The 27,431-nt window shown below is 50.8% G+C and overlaps 1 protein-coding gene across 1 annotated transcript; it reads right to left on the reverse strand.

Annotated features, from left to right (window-relative positions):
- Positions 1 to 638: 638 nt before the first annotated feature.
- On the reverse strand, positions 639 to 15,603 carry ACVRL1 (activin A receptor like type 1). The gene is made up of 11 exons (XM_053557174.1): positions 15,501 to 15,603; positions 14,828 to 15,031; positions 9,015 to 9,083; positions 8,242 to 8,493; positions 7,832 to 8,049; positions 7,542 to 7,641; positions 7,052 to 7,198; positions 6,534 to 6,809; positions 5,846 to 6,043; positions 2,542 to 2,672; positions 639 to 968 (listed from the first exon to the last, which is right to left on the reverse strand). The coding sequence occupies exons 3-11, from the start codon at positions 9,076 to 9,078 to the stop codon at positions 834 to 836; spliced, it is 1,521 nt and encodes a 506-aa protein (XP_053413149.1). The 5' UTR covers positions 9,079 to 9,083; positions 14,828 to 15,031; positions 15,501 to 15,603; the 3' UTR covers positions 639 to 833.
- Positions 15,604 to 27,431: the final 11,828 nt, after the last annotated feature.

Raw genomic sequence — 27,431 nt, forward strand, 5'->3', positions numbered from 1 at the left:
TACACCTGAGTCTTGACACCCACCCAAGCCTCTGCCTGCCATACCTGGCCTCAACACCCCCTCAGTTATTCTGAGAGTCCTGAGCCTTACCTACTGGCCTATCTGACTTACCACCTTTCCACTGGCTTATGATCCTGCCACACCCTCAAACAGACCTCTTGGGTTTTAAAGCCCTAATAAGTCAGCAAAGGTAGGGAGAGGAGGAAGCAGGCCAGGCCCCCAGATCTCCCAGCAATGGCATTCAGCTAGCTAGGATCTTATCAGGGAGATAGAGAGCCCTAGGCATCATGGAGCTGAGAGACAAACTCACGCAAGGAAATGGAAGGGCCCTGGCTCTCGGGTGCTTTGTGCCAGAGGTGGAGGCCTGGCAGGGCAGAGTGTCTACTGAGGGCTGGACAGGGCCCTGTGCCACCCCTGCAGCTCTGGTGGGGCAGTGGGCTTGACCAAGGGCAGGGGTAAAGTGCAGGCCCAGGCTTGGAGCCCAAGACTGGGATTCCCTGGCTTGGCCATCTGGCTGTGGAACCTCTTCTGCATCCTGTCATAGCATTGGTAGAGGGTGTACCTTACTGGCGGTGGGAGTGACTAGAGAGCCAGGCGTCAGGGAGCCTGCTACTTTGAGCAGGCCAGACAGCAGGGGATCAGATTTCATCCCAGCTGTATTTTTGGCTGGATGGGCTGGGGCCAAGCTGGGCAGGCACAGCTGCCCCATAGAGGGCCACCCCCTCCCCAGCACGCGCGCGCACACACATACACACACACACCCTCTACACTCAGGCCACCACCCATTGCACCCCACCCCCACTGCAGGCAGAGGGGAGTCAGATGCCTCTGGGCTAGTGGATCACTTTGGGCTTCTCTGGACTGTTGCTGATTTTCTGTAGTGTCTTCTTGATCCTCAGCGCTGTGAGTCGGGCAGAGGGGTTGGGGTACCAGCACTCCCGCATCATCTGAGCCAGGCCTGAGAGGACCTGGAGATCAGGGAGAGAGGCAGAGGAGAGGATGCATGGATGTGGGTCAGACGAGATGGAAGGAAGGAGGTGTGGAAGACGACCCTGTAAGCGGTAGATATAGGCAGGAGAGAAAGGATGAAAAGGCAGTGATAGGAATATTAGAAATGATGGTAGGAGGAAAGACGGAGTGGTGAGAGGGAGAATTCAGGGAACTAGGCAAGGACGAGAAGAGAAAGATAAAATGGAAGAGGAAAAGTAGAGTGAGGAAGGGTATGGAGAGGCAGAGAAGACAGGAAGAAAGCGAGAGCTCAGATCTTCAGAAGCATTCAGGCCCCCAGCAAACAGTGTATATAGAACCCCTTAACCCTGATCTCTCTGAGATCTATGGGCAAGTGCAGATCTGCCAGCTTTGGGGTCCCCACATCCCGTCTGCAGCCTGAGGCCCCAGGGTGAACAGCAGGATCTCCTAGTCCGTCCACCAGCCTCCCAGTGTACCATGGAAGTAAGGGTGGTGAGAACAGCTCTGAAAATTGTATGTGTCCAGGGAGGAACCAACACCATCCCGGGAGGTTCTAGAATGAGCCAGTCCCATATCCTTTGGCTCCTGAAAGTGAGTGTAGGTGTGTGCTCACAGGAATGCATATGTGTGGCTTGTTGTGGATATGTATGCTGTGCAGAAAGGTACATTGTCCATGTATGGATATATGTATATTCGTATACATTTACTCATTCTTTCAATAAATATTTATTGAGGGCCTACTGTGTGCTAAGCATTAAGATAGGTAACAGGGATATGAGGGTGAGCAAAAGACATGAACTTTGTCTTCATGGAACCTACAGCATGGCATATATGCACAGGGGGATGTATCTGGCAGTGTATATTTAGAAGCATATACATGCTTGTGTGTGTTTGTTTACGTATATGAAGTGTTTTGAGAAAAAATTAACACATATAACAAAGACTCAACAAAAACAACAACAAAGACTCCACAATAAGAAATGCAGCAGAGAGACTGGCCACAGTGGCTCACACCTGTAATCCCAGCACTCCAGGAGGCCAAGGCTGGTCTCAGGAATTTGAGACCAGCCTGAGCAATAGTGAGACCCCCATCTCCACTAAAATTAGAAAATACTAGCTGGGCACTGTGGCAGGAGCCTGTAGTCCCAACTGCTTGGGAGGCTGAGGCAGGAGGATCACTAGAATCCAGGAATTTGAGGTTCCTATGAGCTAAGCAGCTAGGCTGACACCATGGGCAACAGAGTGAGACTCTGTCTCAAAATAGAAAGAAAGAAAGAAAAGAAATGAAAAGAAGGAAGGAAGGAAGAAAATAAAAAGAAAATGTAGCAGAGAGCCTCTGACTTTTCACAGGTCTGGTAAAGGGATCCAAAAATCCCAGAAAGACCAGAGGGGTCCTGAGGATGGACAGCATGAGCCAGGGGTGTGAGAGGGAGAAGCCAGAGAGGCGCCTTCCACCAGGGTACCTGGAATCTATCAGGGTGAAGTGGAGACCTCAGACATAAATTCCCAGGCCAAAGAATCCCAGCTGTTAGCCACTATCCCACACCACCACAGCCCCAGCAGAGGCCTCACCGGGTCTGCAGCCAGCCTGTTAGGAATGGTGGGGGTCTGCTGATCAACACACACCACCTTCCGCATGTCGTCAAAGCTCGGGTCATTGGGCACCACATCATAGAAGGGTGGTCTGTAGTCCTCCACAATGCCTGAAGATGGGGGCACATGGGACAATCACTTGGGACTCCAAGGAGCCCCAACACCACCAGAGAAGAGCCTTGTCTACCCTCTGTCCCAAGGGCCAGAAAACCAGTTGTCTGGCCATGCTACCCCTGACAGGGACAAATATAATATTAATATGTATTAATACAATAATTATATAATAATAAATATATTTATAATTCATATAAATCACTGCCATTTGTTTTCCACTTCCCATGTGTCAAGCACTGTGCTACAAACACTTTGGGTGCATATCCTGTTAGTCTTCACAATAGCCCCATGAGGTCAGTACCGTTATTACCTTCACTTTACAAATGAATAAGCGGATGCTTAGGAGAAGTTGAGCCCAAGGTTACACAGCTAGTAACGGCAGAGTCAAGATTAAAATCCTCTCTGATTCCTAGGCCACTCTCACTCTGGTCTTTCAGCTGCCTTCCACCCAGGCCCTGGGCAATGCTCCCAAACACCAGCTACCACAGAAGCCCAATAATTATAACACCAAATGTTTATTGAGCATTTACTATGTGCCAGGCACTGCCCTAAGTGCTCTGCATTAAATCCTCACAGTCCTTGGTGAGGTAAGGAATCCTCTTAGTTCTACTGTATAAGCCAAGAAATTAAGGTCAGAGCATTTAAGAGACTTGTCTAAGATCAACAGACAGAGCTAGAATTTAGGCACAGAAAGTCTAACACCAAAACCTGTGCTCTTAGCCTCCACTTAAGAGTACCTGGTTAACTGCTGTATGAGGAAAGAACGACGACAAGGGGCAGAAAATATCTCTCCTAAGAGAAAGGGATTTTTGCCTAGGTCCAAGTAATATCCATCTACTGTGAGGATGGCACAGCCCTCCACTGTACCCTGTAGCCTCCCTATCTTATTCCAAGTGCACGGTCCTTAGTAGGAGCTTTCCAAAGACAATGCCTTTGGAGCAACAGATAGCCTGGGGGCCTTGGCCAAACAGGCTGCAACCTCGGTGGAGCTTTCACCAGCTGTTCTCCCCATGGCGGGCTTCCAGGCTGGCCCCTGTGCCGGTTGTGTCCTAATCAGTGCTGTACAGAGGCCTGAGTGTGTCTAATGGGCCTTTAATCAGTGCTGGGGCTGACACCAGATTACAATGTTTATTATGAGCTGTGAATCTGTGCAGGGCTGCGGGTGGAGGCGCTTCCCCAAGCTGCCCAGGAGCCTGTAGGCAGCCTCCCTCCCAGCCCTTCCTCTCTGGCCTGCAGCCTGGTCCAACGGGTCTTGCCTTCTTGCAGGTGCCCCTAGGCCCTGACTCCAGCCTCCTGGACCCCAGTCTGACAGTTCAACCCAAGAGACTCAAGGAATCTGAGCCCCTCTAGAGCCTCCTAGAGGGACTGGTAACACCTCAGCCTGTATTGCCAGTTGATGACCACTGCGGGCAAATGAAGCCTGGCCTGGGGCTGCTCCTGGTAAATGCTCAGGAGATGAGCATGTCCTTTTCCCCAGGGAACAGGGCTCCAGTCACACTCCCTGGCATTACCCCCAACCCGTCAGGACTCCTGGCAGCCCCTCCCCATGGACATCCTCCACAAAGGCTGATACCAGTCCAGATGACCACTCCTGCTCCATCCACCCAGGGCTGAGAGAGTACTCACTACAGGGCCACCCAGATAGGTTGCTCTGCCTGTCCCATGGAAACTTGCAGCAATAATGAGGCAGCAGCCAGCAGGCAGTGCAGACACAAATACGGTCTGCACCGGATGGACAAGGAAACTGAGAACCAGAGAGGTTTAAGTGAGCACAGTTAATGACACTGGCTCCAGAGTCAGAGTGCCTGATTTCACACCCTGAGGCTGCCTTTAGCCAGCTGTAATTCTGTGCTTCAGTCTCCTCATCCATAAGATGGGGAAAATACTATGTCAGTCATTCATTCTGTTACAACAATAATGGCCACTAATTTTTAGTTCTAGATATTCTAAATGCTTTACTTGGATTATCTCAACAACTAGAGGCTATTTTTATTTCCATCTTACAAATGAGGCACAAAATCAGGAACAATCCTAGCACTTAGCTCACAGTTTCAAGATCAGCCTAAGCAAGAGTGAGACTCCTTCCCTGAAAAAAATAGTTGGACATTGTGTCAGGCACCTATAGTCTCAGCACCTTGGGAGGCTGAGGCAAGAGAATCACTTGAGCCCAAGAATTTGAGATTGATGTAAGCTATGACGCCACAGCACTCAACCCCAGGGCAACTGAGTGAGACTGTCTCCCAAAAAAAAAAAAGAAAAAAAAATCAGGAACAGAAACCACTCAGTCTGATTCTAAGCCTATGTTCTTAACCATTAAGCAATACTACCATCCTGCCAAGCAAGAGAAGGAAATAATACATGTAAAGTATTACATCTTACTGGGATCTGGCACATATTTAAGGTCAATGTTAACTTCTATTAAATTTTAACTTCTATTAATACATATATTTTGGCTTGGCACCTGTGGCTCAAGCGGCTAAGGCACCAACCACATACACTTGAGCTTGCGAGTTCACATCCAGTCCGGGCCCGCCAAACAACAATGACAGCTGCAACCAAAAAAATAGCCGGGCGTTGTGGCGGGCACCTGTAATCCCAGCTACTTGGGAGGCAGAGGCAGGAGAATCGCTTGAGCCCAGGAATTGGAGGTTATTGTGAGCTGTGATGCTACGGCACTCTACCCAGTGACAACTTGAGACACCCCACAGCAACCTCAAACTCTTGGGCTTACGTGATTCTCTTGCTTCAGCCTCCAGAGTAGCTGGGACTACAGGCACCCGCCACAACGCCTGGCTATTTTTGTTTGCAGTTGTCATTTGTTGTTTAGCAGGCAGAGCTGGGCTCGAATCCGCCAGCCTCGGTGTATGTGGCTGGCGCTCTACTCACTGAGCCACAGGCGCTGAGCCTAATATCTTTTCTTTTTTTTTTTTTTTGTTTTCTTTTGAGCCTAATATCTTTGTTATTATCACTTGTCCAAGATTTCATAGCCAGTCTCACACACAGATTCACAGACTCAGATGAACCTGAAAAGATCACTCAGCTGGTGGGTGACAGAGAAGGGATGCCAGGAGGTCTGGCCTCAAGCCACTCCTGACATGGGCATCAGCCTTAGCAGGAAGCTCTGTCTCTATGTGTCCCACTCCCTTTCCCCCACCCTGTGGGCCCTCACCATTGACAATGGTCCGGCGGGCGATCTCCCACAGCACCAGGCCGAAGGCCCAGATGTCGGTCCACTTGTAGGACTCGAAGCAGTCAGTGCGAATCTGTTCGTCTAACACCTCAGGTGCCATGTACCGCTTGGTGCCCACTCTTGGGTTGTTGCCAATGTCCAGGTAATCGCTACCCTGGGAGTGCATCACAGCTAGGCCTGTGGATAGGAGTCCTGTCACTCCTGTGCCTCATCTGAGCCCACAGATGGCGTCCCCAGAAGCCAGGGTTCAGGGTGCAGGCAAGATGGGGATGGAGAGAGACAGTGGGACACAGAGGGGCAGCCTAATGGAGACCTGTCCTGAGATGGGCTGGAAGACAGCCACAGTGAGAAAGACCTTCCGGGGCACCTTTTGCAAGACCCAGAGGCCAGTGAGGAGGGATGGAGTTAGTGAAGACCAGGATGAGACCAACGTGTGGTTCAGGAGTTTGGCCTTGAAAGGGGCCTTAAGACAACTTGGGTCTTGCGGAGGTGAAATGAAACAACACACACCTTTAAGTTTAAAGCACCAGTCTTGGTCTCGGCCCACAGGCGGAGAGGGAGAGCTGGTGAAGGCCTCCTCCACCACCCAGTGAAGGGCCCGCTCACCCCTCCCCCTTAGGGCCAGCCTCCCTGAGAAGGGCTTGTCCCTGCCCTCCGTCCAGCTCACCCAGGTCTGCGATGCAGCACTGCAGGTTGCTCTTGACCAGCACATTGCGGCTCTTGAGGTCACGGTGAGCGATGGCTGGTTTGCCCTGCGTGCCAAAGATCTCCACATGCAGGTGTGCCAGGCCGCAGGCCGCCGACACAGCAAGCCTCAGTGCCAGCTGGGGCTCTAGCGTCTGCCTCTGCAGAAAGTCGTAGAGCGAGCCGTGCTCGTGGTAGTGCGTGATGAGCCACAGCTGCGTGCTGGAGTTGCGGGAGGTCATGTCTGAGGCGATGAAGCCTGTCACAGAAGGGTTGGATGACTCCACTAAGAGGCCAGGGCTGAGGGAGGCTAGACTGGGGTGCATTTGAGGAGCTGGGAGCACGGTGGGGCTGGGGCAGAGGGAATGCACTGGGGCAGGCAAAGCTGGAGTGGGTATGAAGGTTGATCTGGCTTAGGTTAGAGGCTGAGGCTGAAGGTGGGCTTCAAGGTTATGTCAACATCTGGAGGTCTGTGGACTCCAGCCCTGAGTACGGCCTTGCCTAGAACGTTGTCATGTCTGAGCAGCACAGTGTTGTAGATCTCAGTCTCCCGGAACCAGGACTGTTCATCCCTCGAGGAGAAGATCTTGACGGCCACACTCTCACCATGCCACAAGCCACGCCACACCTCACCATAACGGCCCTTTCCTGATCCGGTGGCCAGAGGGGAGGGTGAGGGTAACACACAGAGACCCAGAAGAGCCCCCCAACTTGATGCTGCGCTGACCTCATATGCAGAACCTCAGAGGCTTATGCTTAGCTTAATACAGACCCAAACCCAGCATTGGCCACCCCCAGCTGCTTCCCGTTCCACCCTGGCTCCCACAGAAGGATCTAGCCCTGGCTGGTTTCCAGCCCACTCTTCCCTGCAGAATTCCCATCCGGACCCAGGCTTGATCCCGCCTATGACTCTAGAAGCCAAGAGCTTCCTCATCCTCCCAGGCTCAGGGGAGCCGTTGGTCCCCATTCCCCAGGTTCACCCACTGCTCACCCACACATTCCACCAGGGTGACCTGCCGCGCCACTGTCCTCTGCACCAGGAAGGGGAGCCCTGAGCCACTGCCTGTGGTGCAGTCACTGTCCAGGATGTCCTGAGGGCAATGAGAGGCCACTGAGAGCCTGCCCCCACCTGCAGCCCCTTTCTCTGTCCCCAATCTGGGACCTGCTGTTGTGTCACTTGCCCAGCTCCTTGCCTGCTCTAGTTTCTGGGTGACCCCTCTGATTCTGTGCCACCTATCTGCCCCCCATCCTCCACCATATCCTAAGTCCCCAGACCCAAACCTCAAACATGCTGTCCCCCTTCTCAGATGACTTCAGGATGAGGCTGGACTCTCCCAGCTTGCTGTGCAGGCCCTGCCGCTTCTCCTGCTTTCGCCGGACATGCCACAGGCCCAGGGCACCCAGGGCCACCAGGGCCAGCAAGGCCAGCATGGGGCTCAGGATCAGAAGCAGAGGCAGCTGGCCATCTTCTCTCGGCTGCTCCGAAGGAGTTTGGGTGGCTGGGGGAGAAGGATGCTGAGGCCTTGCTGCCACCAGGCCAGCTCCTGCCAGACCATTCTGCCAATAACAGCCCCAAGGTGCTTCCCCCCAAGCCACCCCATCCCCAACTAACTAGAGCATGAAAGGAAAGCAAGGCATGAAGGGCAGGGTCTGAGCAGATGGGGAGCAGGTGCCAGGGCAGCTGGACACACCCTTCAGTTGCAGGGACACATTGTGGTTGCAGAGGTGGCTGTAGCAGCAATGGTGGTGGACGAACTCAGTGGGGTGCCCCTTGCAGGGCTCATGGTTCAGGCTCCCACAGCCCCGCTCTTCATAGAGCTGGTTGCCCGCCTCCCGTACCAGCACTACTGTGCACCAGGCCCCCTGGCAGGTAGGCCCTCTGCAATACGGGTTCTCACACGTGCAGGTCACCAGCGGGCCCCGAGAGGGCTTCATGGGGTCACCTTGGGAGACACACAGGAAGCTCAGCCACTCTGGGCCCAGCTTCCAGAGGCTCAGCACAGCACCCATCTCTGCTCTGCTGCCCCCTCCTTTCTGACCCCTCACACAAACTCCCTTCCATACTCAGGTTATCCTTCCTTCAGAGGCTTCCCCCAGCCAAGGACAGCTGACACTGTGAGAAGCAGGATTCTGTTCCCTCCTGGATCCTAGGACCTCCTCTCCCACTTCCAGGTCTGGCTCTGGCCCGCAGCCCCAGCCCCAGCCCAGAGTGCTTGACTAGCTGACACTCCCTCTCCCTCCACCCCTGAGCACCAGCCTGCAGGCTTGGATCAAGAGGACAGCAAGGGAGGACGGGGAAAACTGGAAGCTCAGTCTAACTGAGCCTTACTATCCCTACCCTCCAGCCAAGCTCCTAAGTCCTTCTCCCAGCTCCTCAAATTCACCCCAGCTAGCGCTGAACTGGACCCAGGTAACCCTTTCTTTACCTAGGACCTCATTCTCTAATGGCTCCCCCAGTACTCACCGCAGGTCAGGCCCAAGGCCATCAGTAGCATCAGAAAGCCCTTCCTGGGGAGGCCCAGTATCATGATCCCTGGAGAGAGGAGCAGAAGAAGTGCAATAAAGGTCTCCAAAATGTGACAGCTCCCTCCCACCCAGAGGAAATCACTGAGAGTTTTTCTGTGGGGGAGGCAGGGAGGCTGCCTCCCCACTCCCTGTGTCTGCCTGTGGGGCGGGGCTTACAGGGGAAGTCCTGGTTCACTTCCCCATGGAAACCATCCCGTTAGGGGTAAAGGGTAGAGAGCCGTGTTTAAGTAACTGAGAGCTTGAGGGAACCCAGCTCTGTACCTCTGTTGCTGAGCTCAGGCTGAAAGCAGGTTGGGAGGGCCACAGAGGGTGCCAGGCTGGGGTAGAAGGCAAATCTCTATAGCCGCCTATTCCTGTCCTCTGCTTCATGCCCACCCCTCCCAGCCTCCACCTCTGCCCACCCCTTTCCCAGTGCCCCCCCAGCTCTGGCTGCCTCAAACATAAACAGGCTCCTGTCTTTACTTCCTGCCATTCAGGGCCCCGCCAGGCCAGGAACAGGAATCAAGATTGTTTAGATTGGGGTCTGGATAGAACAGGCAGCAGTCACGCACAGCAGGGCATATTAAGGGCACATACTCAGGGCAGGCTAGAGTCGCTATAAGGTCTGGGACCCCCACATGACATACTCTTAGGAGGATACCTGTGAATCACAAAGTCCAGCTCCTTATTTTAGAGAAGAGGGAATTAAGGTTGAGAGAGGAGAGAAGACTCATCTAGGGACCAACAGAACCCTTTCGGAGGCAGCAGCAGGAGTCCAGTCAGGTTTCCAGACTTACAGTGCAGTATTTTTTCCACTGTATCCTGATCCAGTGGGGGCAGCCCAGTCTAAGCCCTCAGGGTTGTAACAACCATGCAAAGCTTGGGCAGTGCAGGTCATGTCAGGTATAAAGGAACTTCTCTGTAACCTCACCAGAGGGTGGTGAGTTCCAGATGCTCACTCTGAGCCATTCTTTAGCCCCCTTCCCTCTTCTTGCTGTCCTGGGAAAGCCTCAGGGGATGGCTAATGATGTGGGAGGGGAAGTGAAACATACTTAGAGCTTGGCTAAGCCTGAACTTTTCCAGAAGTTTGGTGGAGCGTGTTAAGGGGAGTAAGTCTAGTCTATGCTAGTCCCAACCCAGGTCCCAAACCAACAAGTGCTTCAGAAGCCACCCACTCTTCATTTCTTAAAGATACAGAATCAGAAGATATGGGCTGAGGCTGTAGCAAGAAGGACTGTGGTCAGACAGCAATGAGGACTCTTTTTTTTGAGACACAGTCTCACTTTTTTGCCGATGGTGGAGTGCTGTGTAGTCATAGCTCATAGCAACCTCAAACTCTTGGGCTCAAGTGATCCTCTTGCTTCAGCCTCCCAAGTAGCTGGGACTACAGGTGCCCGCCGCAACGCCCGGCTTTTTTTTAGAAAAAAAGCTCTTGCTCAGGCTGGTCGTGAACCTGTGAGCTCAAGCAATCCACCTGCCTTTGCCTCCCAAAGTGCTAGGATTACAGGCATGAGCCACCTCACCGGGCCCAGTGAGGACTTTCTGAATGGTGGAACACATGCCATTGGGTGTCTGGGGACTGGATCCCCAGGCAGGGCAAGGGAGGGAGAATGTCCTTTGGCGTGACATGATGAGGCTATGGGGCTGGGGATATGGCCACATAATCTAAGAATGGTGTCCATTGAAGACCCATGATGCTGAGTCTCTGAGGGCAGGATGGCTGGGAGTGGGGTGGGAGGCTTCGTGAGCCTCTCTGGCTGGTGGCAGGTCTAGCCTTCCTGCCTGGGCTTCCTCTGCCCCAGAGGCCCAGGCTTGGGGAGGAAACGGAGGCCTGGGCTGCTGCATCTGTATCCCCAGCCTTTGCCTGACCTCCTGCCTCCTGCCCCTCCCAGCAGCCAGTGAGGACTCTGGAAAGCCCTCTGCAGTGGAACTGGAGGTGGGAGGGAGAGAGAGCCCCTGAAAAGCTGAATCTGCCCCTGGGATACTACCCTGTTTCCCCGAAAATAAGACATCCTCCAAAAATAAGACCTACTTACAGGAAAGATAAGACGTCCCCTGAAAATAAGACCTAGCGCATCTTTGGGAGCACACCTTAAAATAAGACACTGTCCTTTGCTTGCCCAGAAAGCAATTAGGAAGAGTATGAGGTGGGAAGAAAAAAGTGGCTAACAGTAAGGATAAAATTTGGCACCCTTTTAGGGTCCTCTACCCATGGTTCCATTTCTCTGACCATGCGCAGTCTGCCCTCTCACCTACTTTATCACATGTTGGAAACACCTGAAGTGCTTGGTTAGAAACGCCCATTCTCTGCTTTCACCCACATTCCAGATTCTGATTCAGTCCATCTGGGACCAGCAAGATATAAGCATTTTTTTTTTTCTATAGTTCCTCAGGGATTCTGATCAGTTTGTGTGAGCACCAAACTTTAAGAAATGTGTTCTACATAACAGAGCCACTGGTTCCTAGGCTTTCATTTCTCTGTACAGGGCCCTGCTGGGTGAGTGGGAGTGGGATGCAGAGGGAGGGAGCTCTCACTCCCAGCCAGGGACCTCCCCAAGGTTAAACACCAAGGCCAGGGACTTGGTGACACTATGGGATCAAGGGCTGGCAGCATTTGCAGAACACACCACTGGTCTAATCCTGGGAATGTGATGGAATAAAATTAGAATTGGGACTGTCTGATTTTTAACTGGCCCAGTTAAGGTTAAATACAGAAGGGTGCTAAGTCCTGACCCAGGGCCCAGTCCAAGGTCAAAGCTTACCCTAAACCAGGGGTCCTCAAACTACAGCCCGCAGGCCACATGAGGCGGTGTGATTATATTTGTTCCCGTTTTGTTTTTTTACTTCAAAATAAGATATGTGCAGCGTGCATAGGAATTTGTTCATAGTTTTTTTTTTTTTTTTTTAACTATAGTCTGGCTTCAACGGTCTGAGGGACAGTGAACTGGCCCCCTGTTTAAAAAGTTTGAGGACCCCTGCCCTAAACCATTTGCCCTGAAATCTGACCAGGGCCCAGTGGAACCCTCTCACTCATAAGCAAACCTTCAGTGAAAGATCTCTTGCTGACAAAAGCATCACTGTTTTTGTCCAGAAATCACAAATGTTAAACTAATTTCAAACATTAGCTTAACATGAAATACTTAACAATAACAGTTAAACTTCTCTGAGTACTAATTATGTGCTAAGTACTGAGCTTTCCTGGCTTATCTTAATTAATCTTCACAACAATCTGATGGAGAAACTGAGGCCCAGGGATGTTAAATTTCTTGGCCATAGTCACCAACTGTGCCTTGATAAACTTCAATTGCTGATAACAAATCTTTCCTTGGTCATTGTTATTCCTCCAATTGTTTGGAGTTAGACGAGTCCCTCACAGGAGGAAAACAATATGGGTCTCAGAGGACGTGAACAAATTTCTCACTGCTGTTGGCATTGACGGGTGTTCTACTTAGGTTTGTTTAAACGCAAAGACAGTGCTGCTGCCCAGAAATCATCTTTTGCCATAGACTTAGTCAAAGTCTGGGACTCAGGTAGGGACAGCCAGAGTGAGAATGTTGCCTGGAAAGAGATTGTCCATCTTTCTCCAACACACATGAGGGACTTGCTAAAACCCACTCCCACCGGGAGCAGTGGCTCAGCACAGCAGTGATTGTCACAGGGCTGCATCAAGCACAATCATCTTCCTCACTCTGCATGTCAGATCTTACCCAAACAGCAGAGGACCACAGTGAGCTGTTCATATGGGATTCCCCTTACGATTTGTCCACATCATTTCATTAGCCCCTCACAATGCTGTGATGTAGCAGAACAAGTCTGGATTTTAGGGCCTCAAGGAGGCCATGCAGGCAGCATAGTATATCCCACAGATCAGGGTGTGGGCTCTGGACCATAAAGACCTGGGTTCAAATCCTGCCCTTGCCACTTAGAGCTGTGAGATTTGGAGCAGGTTGCTTAAACTTTCTGAGGCTTAGGCTTTATCTGATATGTAAAATGGGAATAATAATGCTTATTTTACAGGTATAATGTAGTAAAATTATTATTATTTTTTTTATTGTTGGGGATTCATTGAGGGTACAATAAGCCAGGTTACACTGACTGCAATTGTTAGGCAAAGTCCCTCTTGCATGTAGTAAAATTATTCAGCAGAGTACTAGGAGGTACAAAGTAAGCACTTAATTATTTTACCCAACTCCCAACCATGCCATTTATTTATGCCATCCAAGAAGCTTTGGACAAGTTATTCAAGTTTGGATCTATTTCCTCTTCTATACAATGGGCATTGAAACCTCTCTTCTACTAGGTAGTGGCCAGCATTACATGAGAAAAAATATATCTAAGCATCTATATAGTAAGTGCTCAATAAATGACACCCATTTTTAACAATCCAATGAGGTGAGAGGACAGTCACTAGGAAAAATGGGGTAATGGGGATCAGACGGGACAGATCCTCACTCAGCCAGAGCTGCCCATATATGTGTGTCCATAAAGTTCTTGTGCAATTTAAAATAGTTGTCTATTTTGTTTATTTTAGTTTAGTTTAGTTTTGACGGAGTCTCAGTCGCCAGGAGGTTGAGTGACTTTGTGCTATTATCACAGCAACCTCAAACTCTTGGGCTCAACCGATCTTCTTGCCTCAGAGTCCTGAGTAGCTGGGACTACAGGCGCCCACCATTTTACACCTGGCTATTTTTTTTTTCTCTTTTGAAAATAATTTATTTATTTTTTTTTTTGGTTTCAACATGTGTCATTTTATTTTATTTTTTTTATTGTTGGGGATTCATTGAGGGTACAATAAGCCAGGTTACACTGATTGCAATTGTTAGGTAAAGTCCCTCTTGCAATCATGTCTTGCCCCCATAAAGTGTGACACACACCAAGGCCCCACCCCCCTCCCTACGCCTGGCTATTTTTAGAGACAGGGTCTCACTCTTGCTCCAGCTGTTCTCAAACTCCTGAGCTCAAGTGATCCGCTCACCTTGGCCTCCCAGAGTGCTGGGATTACAGACCCTGTGAGCCACCATGCCCAGCCAGTTGTCTATTTTAAATTGTACACAAACTTTATGGACACCAGTATAGAGGGTGTGACCCATTGCCCATTGTGCTCCTGACTTTGGAGAAGAAAAGGGGGTGTGCCGCCAGCCCAGAGACAGGGTTAACAGCACTGGCCTCCATGGCAGACTGAAAACCTGGGGACCCAGCCTGGAAGGAGACTGGGATCCCCTTTAGCCTGGATCCTGAAGCAAGGCCATGGTATGGGGATTATCTGACCACACAGGGTTGTGGTGAGGTCTGATGGAGCTACCATGTCAGTTTCCTTAAGAAAGAGCTGCAAGGGCTGGTCAGGCAAGGTGGACTCCAAGGCAAGGCTCAAAAGGTTGAAAGTGGATACTCACACCCAGCTCAACCCAGCAGCCTGGAAGGATATGTGATCCCTTTTCTATGAGTGAAGCAAGACAATTTCTGCCTGTTTTCTTCTGCCCATTTTATGGATAACGATAGGAGAACAGACAACTTAAAGCGACTCGCCCCAGGTCACCCCGCTGAAGCAAACTTTTCTGATTTCCCATCCGGGTTCCCCCCAGCCGTCTCCCAGTCTCAGGTGCGGTAATGGGCAGATGTGTGGGGACAGGGAGGGAACGGCTTGCGTTCCTGATGAGTTGGGACCGACCCTATCTCCACCTCTCGAGGTATCTGTAAGATCTGCCCCACGGAGGGGCTCACTGGGGCGAGATCAGGCCACCCTCCCCCGGTGTCTCCCACACATCCACTCACCTCTGGGCCGACACAGTGGGTAGCCGGTCGCGAACGTGCAGCGGGCGGAGGCCACCTTCCCTCTCTGGCGACCGCCGGCTGCGGTGGCTGGGCAAGCACTGGACAGTGGGCCCTGGGGGCTGGGGAGGGGTCGGGCGCGGCCCCGGAGGGGGCTGGGGCCGGGGAGGGGCTGTTCTGCGCGGCCGGCGCGGCGGCCTCTCGGGACTGGGAAGGGGGCCGGAGCAAAAATGTTTCTTATTCCAGCGTCTTCCTGCCTGGCCCCGCTCCACCACTCCCTCCTAATAAACGGTTTCCTATTGCCCAGCTCGCCGCCCGCCGCCCGTTCGCCCCTGGCTGGGGCTGCGGCCCCTGCCCCTCCCCCGCGCTGCTCCCAGACCCCCGGGCCGCCGTCCCTCCACCACCCCCCCCGCTGCCCCCAGCCCCTGGACCGCTGGCCCTCACCCCAGCCCGAGCCTCCTACATCCGCCTCCCCGTGGGGGCGGGCTTTGGACTCTGGCCGCGGGGGTCCTGTGCAGTCCTGGCCCAGATCCGCAGGGGCCAGAGCCCAGAACCCCGGCGCTGTCTGGCTGCAGAGATGGGAGTGAGGGCCGCTCGCAGCAGCTGAGAGGTCAGGGAGTGTGGAACAGGGTCACGGAAGGAAGGACACGCGGGGCGGGAGGGGAAGGGACATTACCTGTCCTTACTCCAACCTCAACCCGGAGTCCTGGAGGCTCAGAGCAGCGAGGGCAGAATTTTGGGCTGGCAAGATCCAGATAAATTTTTACTCTTTCCTTGGGAACTCCTGACTCCCAGCCCTTCAGCTTTCTCCCTGGGGCCCAATCATACACTCACCCTCATCCCATTGGCTCTTCCAGAGCCTCTCCTCATCAGCGCCCAGCACAGAGGTAAACTGGCCCAGATGGGACGGCTCTGGGTTAGTGGTGAGGACCGTCTGAGCCCCACTTCAGCACAGCTGGGTGACAAGACTGCTGCAAACGCTGGAAGCTGCCTCAGACTTTCCCCTTCCAGGTAGGCACTCACCCCACTAAATGGAGCTTTAGATAGACATGGGGAACAGAGACTCCCTAAGCAGGTTGCTGAGACAAGGCACTGGGGAGGGGAGCGGAATGGCTTCACCTCCTAAAGGGATATGAACTTCCTCCTGATGCCCCTGCAAGGGCTGGGAGCACTGACATTCATCTTGCTCTGCTCCAGCCATTGTGAGCACCTGAAGGCAGGACTTTGGTTTTATTCCTAGACTTATCCATAAAGACTTTGATGTTGGACCACCTACTCGGAATCCAGGCCAGTTATGTTACTACAGGCTAGTGACACCTCTCCGTGCTTCAGCCCCCCATCTGCTAAATAGGCACAGTAAACTGTTCCAGCCTTACAGAGTGGTTGTGAGGATAGGAGGAAAGATGCTCATCTCTGTTCATAACAAAGATGCAGGCTGGCTGAGCCCCACTCAGAATAAGCCCTCAGTGGAGGAGTTCGTTCATTAAATGAATAAATGAAAAGGCTGGGAAGGGGGGCCTCAGAGCCACATGGAAAGATGTGGGCATTGGAAGCAGGAGTAGACCTCTAATGTCTTGCTCTAATGTGGGGTTCTGCAAGATGGGCCAAGGATCCCCACCCTTCAACAGGAATAGAGACTGGGGACACAACACCTAAAGGCTCAGACAGGCATCAATCGTTGACTGACCTCACTTCCTCTGCTGAAACCCTCCCCATTCCCTACCCTGCACACAGTTGCTTCACAGCTTGTTGCAAGCGTTGCGAATTCCTAGAACCCTGGCACACCCAGATTTCAGTGTTAAGAGAGAACTGCGTCCTGCAGCCAATAGGAAGTACTATGGGATTACCGTATCTGCTCTTTCAGATTATAGCGGCCACTTCAGCACTCTATTAGCTGGAGAGTGGGGAGCCTGGCTGCCTGTCCATCTTTCACACCACTCTCCCCACTGCCCAGCTACAGCTTCTGCTCAGCCTTTCCTCCTCCAACCATGGATCTCTAGGAGCTGGGAGTGGGGGGCTTCTCTAGGGGAAACTTTAGAATAGGAGCGTCAAGATGGACAAGATAGTTGATAGCTGCTTATGGCAGCTGGTGGGGATGGAAGACTTTATCTGGACAGGGTTTGTAAAGCAGGTAAAAATAGAGTACGTTTTGGAGTTGGAAGAGAGGACCCAGGGGAAGGTGATGGCTTTTCATCATGCCGAAGTCTCCTTCACCTCCCCAGAGCATGGAACCCTCTAAACCCTGATTGGGGCTCACACAGACAACCTTGGGGAGGTGTCAGAGGAGGGACACAGAGTTGGAGAAAGCACTGGAGACTCAGCTCAATGAGGAAAGGGAAAAGGAATGACAGACTGTGTCCAAGTCTACAAGAATTAATTACTCAGAGGGACCAGCTGTTCCCCATATTCAGTGAGGACAGAACTAGAGGAAACAGGCCTGAAGATTTAGATTTAGATACTCAGAGAAAGATTTCCCAGCAGTGCATGAAGCAGAGGCCTGGAGATCCTGGGAAGCATGTGTGGGGTGAAACCTCACAGAAGTCCTCATCTGGGGAGGGCAGGCACGTGGAGTCTGGCATGAAGGTGGGGAAATAGACACTTTGACCTTTCAGGATCAGCTCTGAGTATTAAGAATAAGCTACACTCTTTTTTTTTTTTTTTTTTTTGTAGAGACAGAGTCTCACTTTATTGCCCTCAGTAGAGTGCCATGGCCTCACACAGCTCACAGCAACCTCCAACTCCTGGGCTTAAGCGATTCTCTTGCCTCAGCCTCCTGAGTAGCTGGGACTACAGGCGCCTGCCACAACACCCGGCTACAGACCTAGCATTTTCATGTTGAATTGGGGCCTACAAATTATGCAGCCAGTTCTGCACCAGGGAGAAAAAGCAAGGGAAGAAAACTAGCTGGGGATGAGCTGGGCTTTCTCCACTTAAATTGCAGAGGGGAAGAATTAAACTTGACAATGTGGGAGTTTTTCAAATGCAAGAGATGTGAAAACAGATAGGGTACTCCAGGAGGAAGAACTGTGGGCATGGGGCAGATATCTGTAAATTCCATTTATTTGTTGGTTCAACACAATAGAAGAGAGGCTCAGTTCTGTGAGTGGTATGAAGTCTGAGGAACAGGGAGAAGAAATGACCTCTCTAGGTCTTCTTCAGCTCAGGGCAGAGGTACATGGTGTCTGAAAAGAGGGATAAGCTGTGGATCATGGGGCCTGTGTTCCAGGCCTGGATCACTTCCCTGCACCTCAGCTTCTTCCTCTGTACACTGAGGGCTTTGTACCAGATGATCCTGAAGGTCCTTCCCAGCCTTGTACTACAGATTATATGATCCTCTTTGACACTAAGATTCAGAAAACTACCTAGTTCCAGGCCTTGTCTCTGTAACTCAGAGGGCAATTTGGCTGGTGCCTAAGTTTGGGTAGGACTGGGGTAGCCAGAGCTCTGCCCTGCACCTCAGGAAAAGACTGGCAGACACAGGCCTGATTCCCAGACTTGGAGCCGCCAAGTCATCTTCCTCTTCCTCTCCAGCACTTGCAGATTTCCTCTAGACGGGTTCGTCCACTCCTCGTCCAGCCCTGAGCCCTCAGATTGTTCATCTCAGGATGGACCCTCTTGAGGAAAGGATGGCATTCCTGGGTAGGAGAGTCTTGAGGTCAGACGGTGCCCAGGTGATGGTGCAGGGGTGGGTGGGCATGAAACGTGGTCTCTGCTGAGAAGCTGTTTTAGCACCACTTCCTCCCTGCTGTCCCGTGAGCTCTGCATTGCTCCTCCCCAGCCTCCTGGAGGCACTGTCGCCCCCCCTGCATAGAGGACGAGGAGAGTTAAGAGCAAGAGCAAGAGCCCAACCTCAGAGTCAAGCCACCTGTGTGTGAGCTTTGGCATCCATACCCATAGGAAGGGGTTGATAATTCCTTCCTCACACAGTCTCAGACTAGAAACAAAATATCTGTGAAACCCTCTACCAGCTGTGAAGCCCACACAGCCATTTGGTGTATGCGAAGGGAGGGGGCAGAGTGAGGGAAAGAAGAAAGAGCACTGAAGCAGGAGTCAGGAGACCCGAGGCCTGACTCTGCGCTGCTGACCGTCTGCAGATGAGTATTCCGTGGTGCCTCTTTCACACAGCCATGTGAGGAGTTATTATACAGGTGGCTCTACAGCCCCTGGAGGGGGCTGCAAAGGGGAGGCAGCCATTTTGAAAAAAAAATTTAAGAAATCCCAGATAAGCACAGGGTAAAATAAATAAATAAAAAATTGCAGAAGAGGGCCAGGTGCAGTGACTCACACCTGTACTTCTAGCATTCTGGGAGGCCAAGGCGGGTGGGTTGCTTGAGCTCAGGAGTTTGAGACCAGCCTGAGCAACAGCAAGACCCCTTCTCTACTAATAATAGAAAAACTGAAGCAAGAGGATTGCTTGAGTCCAGGACTTGGAGGTTGCTGTGAGCTATGATGCCACTGCACTCTACCCAGGGTGACAAAGTGAGAATCCTTATCAAAGAAAAAAATTTTTTTTTATTTTTAGTTTTTTGGCTGGGGCTGGGTTTGAACCCACCACCTTCGGTATATGGGGCCGGCGCCCTACTCCTTGAGCCACAGGCACCTCCCCAAAGAATTTTTTTTTATTATGCAAAGAGTTTATTATGAAAATCAACTGTACCTATCTCCAGATTCTCTTGCTGGGGCCAACCCTCTTCTCAAAGTTCCAGGTATTAATTTCTCTGACATTTGCTTCAATAACTCAATGATAAGGGTACACTGCCCTGTCTCTTGATTTGAAAGCTGCACGATTCAGGCCTTTTAGACTCTCTCCCTCTAGTTATTGATTATTATATTATTGTTTTGTAAATTTAAATAATATACTCAAACCTTTAGTTTCTGTTCTATTGGTACTAGACAGTATCTCTTAACTCCTCACAAATTGAGGATCAGGACCACACTCTTCCTGGGGGCTGAAATGAGAGAAGATGTGTCCATTAGCTGAGGTGACCGATCTTCTTGTTGGGGATGTTTGGTTGAAACTCTTGAAGTGGAGATGCTGTGAGGGCCTTGCTAAACATGTTGGACCACACAGAAGTTGAGGCAGCAAGCCTTTTGCCTACTCCAGTGAAAAGTAAGGACTGAGTTTACTTGGCTGGCAAAGGGTGGTTGCCTGGAAGGTGGTGCTGAGAGGACCCTTGCTGCCTGGGGTGAGAGTTTAAGGCGTTAGGGTGACCGTTTCTGGAGGGATAGGCTTGGTATTTGCACAAGGAGGGGTCGCCAGAATCTGAGAGTGGATAACGGCTCTGGCTGGGAGATAGTATTTGGAAGAGGGGGCAGCTTGTCTGGACGAGGCCAGAGCCAGCGGGATTTCCTTCCACTCAAGCCTCTCGGGTGGGTGGGACCGGATTGCTCATGCTGGACACAGGAATCTGCCTTTGTTTCCAGCTGGAGGGGAAATGCCACAAATCCTGCCCCTTCCCTGTTCCTCCAGCACCCGTGCCCAGGCTCTGCCCTTCCGAGGACTAGAGGGCCTGGACTGAGGGCCCCCAGGTGAGCACTTGTCTCTAGAACCCCCAAACCCACAGGCCTCTGCCCTTTCACCCCCAAAACAGGGCACTGGCACAGACTAGGAAATGGGGGTCAGGGAGTATCTAAGGCAGGTCTGGAGTAAATAGGCATAAAGAGGGATTTAGGTTCAGATCTGCTCAACACTCCATCTGCCTTCAGAAGGACTATGGATTTTCACAGCTAAGGGCAACACCCAGGTCTGAAGAAGGCACTTAAGGACAGGGATTGGGTCTCTCTCAGCAGCCCCAACTCCTGCTCTAGATGGTTAGATAGACTCCGAATCTCCAGCCATGGTCATACAGGCAATGTATGCAGCTGGATGGCTGGGACAGAGGGGACAGAGGACGACATGGGCCAGGAACCCTAGGGAAGAGGGGTGGCCTTCTCTTTATTTTCTCTTGGTCAGTGAATTTATGTTTGTGTGCTTGTGTGACTAAATGTATTGCTGCTCTGTATGCAACAGGGAGATTATGTGCCAGTGGGCCTGTGTGTACCTCTGTGCCTAGGAGCCTGCATGTCCCCCGTGGAACCCTGGCTGATCATGTGTCTGCATGTGACCCCGTCTGTGTGACTGTGGTTGAAGTTTCAGAGTCTGTCTAACCCTCTGGAATAGGAGTTGGCAAGGGTGAGGCTGTTGAGGAAGGCCCAAGCCTCGTCTTCAAGACCTCCCCTTCAGATTTAAGTATTTTCTTCAACAGTGAAGAGCTGTGGTGCCCCGAAGGGAAAGGAAAGGGGAGAGGATTGCAAGTCTAAACCTCTATGTGAACCCTGGCTGGATGGTTTCGCAGAGGGCCAGCTGAGATCTGATCAGCAAAAGGTCCTGAGAGGCCAGGGTGAAGAACACCCTCGCATGTGTATGTCCTCCCCAGCCTTCTCGTGAGGAATGTCTCCCCACATGTACGTCCTCCCCGGCCTTCCCGTGAGGAACGTCCTCCCCACGTGCGCGTCCTCCCCGGCCTTCCCGTGAGGAACGTCCTCCCCACGTGCGCGTCCTCCCCGGCCTTCTCCTGGCCCAACAGGGGTTTCCTGGTATGTCCCAGCATAACCAAGGACACTGCTGTTCTCAGGATGAGGGCAGCGTCTGAGAGAAGGAGAGATGGTAAATAGCTCCTAAGAATCCCAGACCTTAGTGGAGCCTGAACTCTCTTCTTTCCTATGCACATGTTTTGAGCCCCGCATGGGCCAGGCACTGAGCTGGGGCCAGGGATACAGACATGGTCCTTGCCTACCCAGGAGTGAGTAGGGGTTCCCAGGATCCCCACAAGTGTGGCTGACACCCCAGAGTGTCAGGACAGCCAACCCTGCAGTGCAGGTGCAGGAGCCCCATCTGCCAAGGTGGGGAGCACTCATGTGCTCACACACATGTACATGCATACATGTTTACACACACACGCACACACACACATGGGGAGCCCTGCAGCCAGCAGTGCTGCAGTGAGGGGCAGCAGGGCAGGGGGAGTAGGCCTGGGCTGGGGGACATGGAGATGTGTAGGAGCTGGTCTGAGAAGGCTGTCTGGGGTAAGTGTGTGTTTTCATCTCAGGGGCCGCCAGAACAGTACCCTAGAATCACAGGGGAGGCCCTGGGGCCTCCAGGACATCACCCAGACTCCTCTGCTGCACCCTCAGCTGTTTCCTCCTCTGCTGCTGTGTGGGCAGAGTAACAGCCTGCTGCTGACCCACCATAGGCGACTGTGTGCCAGGCACTGCTCAGTGCTGCCCATACCCTGCACAGCAGCCTGGAATGTCATCATCATTTGATGTCACTCATGAGGTGAGGAGGCTGGAAGAGCCCTGCACAGTGGGATTCCCAGTGCTGCAGCAGGGCGGCCTGGCATGGCCTGCATCCTGCACAGCTGTGCCGTGCGCTTCCAGTTCAGAAGGCTCAGGGGTTGGGGTGAGGGTGGGAGACCTGGGATGTTAAAGGTGGCACGGGCAGAGTAGCTCCAGGCCTGGAGGCTTCTCTCCCTTGTTCAGCTTGAAAGGGTTTTAGGGGGAGGAGAGAAGGCTTTGATCAGGAGCTAGTTGAGGACTAAAGGGAGGAACAGTTGAGGGAGTGAAGTCATGGAGGTGGCCAGGGACCACAGAGGTGGGTCTTCCTCAAGGTGGAGAGGCTCCCTCTACTGGACGCTGTTGTCCAACCAGGGGCCCAGGTGCACTGTCCATTCCACCAGATCCCCACACCAGCCAGGATGGAGAGGCAGAGAGAGCCATAGAGGGCTGAGTTCCCTGGCCTGCGTGGTGCAGCAGTCCCGCTCCTGAACAGGGTGGAGTGGGAGGGAGAGGCTCAAAGACTCAGAGGAGCCCTGACTCTGGGCAGAGGCCACACACTGCCATGGAATGAGCACAGGCTTTCCAGTCTCACAGACTTGACCTCCAGCCACAACTTTGCCACTTACCAGCTGTTGACATTGGGGGAGTTGCTTAAGCTTCATAACCCCAGTACCCTCAACTGTAACTGTTGTGAAGATTAAGTAAGAAAATTATATCAATAAGGCCAGGCACAGTACTAAGTGCTACATTAGCTCATTCAACTCCCACAGCAGCTGTGGGGTGCATGCTATGCTCACCTCCATTCTGCATGCTAGAGGCTCAGCAAGGTTAACAGCTTGCCCAAGGTCACAGGCCAACTCCCAGGCCGAAGCATCCTGCTGCCATGCTGTTCCAAGACTGCAGATGAAGTTTCTTTCCCTGCCTGTGATGCCCAATGCTGCAATTTCAGCAGTGGGTGGAGAGGAAAGAATTCCCACTCACCCTGGAGGCCCTGAAATAGCTCAACTGCTTCCTCAGGCCCTTCCTTAATACCTCATCTCTTAACAGCATTGTGTGGTCTGCAGAACTCTCTCACCCATATTATCTGAGGCATCCTTCCAACAGCCCTGTTTGCTCCATTTAATAGTTGTGAAATCTGAGGCAAGAGAAACCTAAGTGCCTTATTCAGAATCAAACAGGAGGTTTAGCCTTGAGCCCATTCCAGTCCACCATTGTTGCCTTCAGGGCCCTCTGGGAGACATTACACATTATCTAACCCTATTCTCATTTTCACCTCATGTCTGTGTTTTCCCCTAACCAAAGAGCAGAATTTTTTTTAAATTGTTCACAATATACATAATTTAAAAGTCACAATGTTCTGTACAGAATTCCCAAAAATTTATATACTTGGTCCTCAGGGAGATGAAGTATAATTTCCCACTCCTTTAGCATGAGCTCCATACAGAGGGAGAAAAAAGAGGAACTTCACAGTGGAGAAAACTGACAAGTAGTACCTGAGCCGGTGATCAAGGCCGACATCAACAGTGAGAAGTCACGTTCTTATTATAGTATGCCACATATGGCCTTGATAGGATGTCAGGAAAATTCTGCCTCTAAGAAACTGTCACAGTCAAGAAGAGGCTAAGGTGATGTAACAACAAAATATAATGTGGTATCCCAGGTGAGATTCTGGAATAGAAAAGGGACATTAGGTAAAAACTAAGGAAATCTAAATAAAATACGAGGCCTCTGGGAGGCCGAGGTGCATGGATGGCTTGAGTTCAGGAGTTCAAGACCAGCCTGAGCATGAGCAAGATCCCATCTCTACAAACAGAAAAATTAGCTGGGCATTGTGGTGGGCGCCTTGTAGGTCTCAGCTGCTTGGGAGGCTGAGGCAAGAAGATCTCTTGAGCCCGAGGGTTTGAGGTTGCTGTGGGCTGGGATGACACCGTGGCACTCTACCCAGGGTGATGGAATGAGACTGTCTTAAAAATAAAGTATGGATTTTTTTTTTTTTGAGACAGGGTCTTACTTTGACTGTTGATAGAGTGCTGTGGCATCATAGCTCACAGCAACCTCAAACTCTTGGGCTCAAGAGATTTTCTTGCCTCAGCCTCCCAAGTAGCTGGGACTGGCGGCACCTGCCACAATGCCTAGCTAACACTGGAGCTGGTGGGTTTGAATCCAGCCCGGGTCTGCCAAATAACAATGACAACTACAACCAAAAAAATAGCTGGGCATTGTGGTGGGCACCTGTAGTCCCAGCTACTTGGGAGGCTGAGGCAAGAGAATTGTTTAAGCCAGGAGTTGGAGGTTGCTGTGAGCTATGATGCCACAGCACTCTACCCAGGGTGACAGCTTGAGGCTCTGTCTCAAAAAAATAAATATATATATATAAATTCCTTTCTTTTTTGTATAGAGACAGAACCTCACTTTAGGTCTTGCTCTGGGTCAAGATGAGGTCTTGCTCTGGGTCAAGCTGGTCTTGAACCTGTGAGCTCAGGTAATCCACCCACCTCGGACCAAGAATGCTAAGATTACAAGTGTGAGCCACGGTGCCTGGCCCCAAAGTATGGATTTTAGTTAATAATATGTCAGCTCAGCGCCCATAGCTAAGAGTTAGGGAGCCAGCCACATATACCAAGGCAGCAGGTTCAAACTGGGCCCGGGCCTGCTAAACAATAATGACAACTGCAACAACAAAAAAATAGCCAGGCATTGTGGCAGGTGCCTGTAGTCCCATCTACTTGGGAGGCTGAGGCAAGAGAATCACTTAAGCCCAAGAGTTTGGGGTTGCTGTGAGCTGTGACACCACAGTACTCCACTGAGGACAACATAGGAAGACCCTGTCTCAAAAAATAATAATAATAATGTTTCATATTAAGGCCAGGCACGGTGGCTCATGCCTATAATCCTAGCACTCTGGGAGGCTTAGGCTGATGGACTGCCTGAGTGCAAGAGTTTGAGACCAGCCTGAGCAAGAGCCAGACCTGGTCTCTAAAAATAATCAAGCATTGTGGGGATCTTGTAATCCCAGCCACTCTGGAGGCTGAGGCAAGAGTATCATTGTATCACTTGAGCTCAAGGATTTGAAGTTGCTGTAAGCTATGACATCGTGGCACTCAACTGAGGGGGTCAAAGTGAGACTCTTCTCAAAAAAGAACAACAACAACAAAAAAAAATAGAAAAAACAAAACAAAAATATGTTTCATATTGGCTCATTATTAGTAATAAATGTACTACACTCAAATTAATAACAGGGGAAGCTGGGTTGCATATGTGGGAAATCTGTACGGTCTTCACAACTTTTCTGTAAAGCTCAAACTACTCTAAGAAATACAATTTATAGTGGGTGGATTGCTTAAGCTCACAAGTTCGAAACCAGCCTGAGCAAGAGCAAGACCCTGTCTCTAAAAATAGCCGGGCATTGTGGCAGGCTCCTGTAGTCCCAGCTGAGGTAAGGGGATAGGTTGAGCCTAAGAGTTTGAGGTTGCTGTTAGCTATCATATCATGACTGACTCCAAAAAAAGAAACAAGGAAGAAAAAAAAGAAATACAATTTATTATTTTTTTAAATCAAAATATTGAAAAAGGGATTCAGCAGAAAGTTTCCCTCCCAGTCCTGGTCAACTGTAGACTCCTTTTCTGGAGAAATACGCGGTGTTTCTTTCTAGGAATGTTCCGGTGAGGCGGGATAGGTTAGTAATAAGAGTCTGGAGGCTGCAACTGCATGGCTGGGTTTCAGCCCATGTTTTTCTGCCAGTTTCCAGCTGTGGGTCCTGGGCAGCTCCTTCACTTCTCTCTGGCTTGTGTCCTTGGGATTACTGGAAAGGTTAAATATGTTAATGTATACAGGTAGTCCCTTATAAGTGGTGGTGTCATTAATATGAATATAAAAGCATATATTTATATAATAAATGTGTTCAGAAAAACATCCAAAACTTGTAAATGCCAAAAAAGTTATTAAGTGCCCTTTCAAAGCTATTTTAGATCATTGGCTAATAACTCCACCTATGGGTTATCTAGGGGAAGTTAACTATAAAAACTGTTCACTGTTTTTACTATTGATTCTATTATACTATTGTTCACTATTGATTAGGGCTCAGATTCTCTTACAACAAGAGGTTAACCTGTTTAAGACTGATAAATAGCAATTTTTTTTTTTTTGTCTGCTAGAAAAAAGTAAAAAGAGTTATAGTTTTACTGCCAGGTAGGAGTTAACTTTTTTGTATCTAACTTTGCAATCTTATTCCAGCATTTTTTTCTCCACTTACTGTCAGTAATGGTTTTTCATTTCTTTTTTTTTTTTCATTTCTTTCTTTGATCCATCCTGCTGATTCCCTCATTAGGTAGTTAAAATAAACTTAGTACTCAGTGTATATTTGCATTAGTTGTTTATCTTTGTGAAACTTTACTTTGACAAATAGGAAAACACTCTTCCACCCCTTGATTATTTTCACTTAATACATCTTGATGATAGTTTTCATATCAGAATATAAATTTCTTATTCTTGTTTTACAATATACCGCATAGAATATACTATATTGGGCTTGGCGCCTATAGCTCAGTGGCTAGGGCACCAGCCACATACACTGGGGTTGGCGGGTTTGAACCCAGCCCGGGCCTGCCAAACAACAATAACAACTACAACCAAAAAATAGCTGGGCACTGTGGCGGGCGCCTGTGGTCCCAGCTACTTGGGAGGCCGAGGCAAGAGAATCGCTTAAGCCAGGAGTTGAAGGTTGCTGTGAGCTATGATGTCACAGCACTCTACCCAGGGTGACAGCTTGAGGCTCTGTCTCTTTTTTTAATAGAGACAGAATCTCACTTTATCGCCCTCAGTAGAGGCCATGGTGTCACACTGCTCACAGCAACCTCCAACTCCTGGGCTTAGGTGATTCTCCTGCCTCTGCCTCCCAAGTAGCTGGGACTACAGGCACCTGTCACAATGCCCGGCTATTTTTTGTTGCAGTTCAGCTGGGGCCAGGTTTGAAACTGCTACCCTTGGTATATGGGGTTAGCGCCCTACCCAGTGAGACACAGGCATCGCCCTAGAATACAAATTTCTTGTTCTTGTTTTATAATATACTGCATAGAATATACTATATTGGGTTTGGCGCCTGTAGCTCAATGGCTAGGGTGCCAGCCACATACACTGGAGCTGGCAGGTTCGAATCCAGCCTGGGCCTGCCAAACAACAATGACAACTACAACCAACAAATAAAAATAGCTGGGTGTTGTGGGGAGCAGCTATAGTCCCAGCTACTTGGGAGGCTGAGGCAAGAGAATCCCTTAAGCCCAAGAGTCTAAGG

Source organism: Nycticebus coucang, chromosome 12, assembly GCF_027406575.1.
Source record: "Nycticebus coucang isolate mNycCou1 chromosome 12, mNycCou1.pri, whole genome shotgun sequence".
Lineage (NCBI taxonomy): Eukaryota > Metazoa > Chordata > Mammalia > Primates > Lorisidae > Nycticebus > Nycticebus coucang.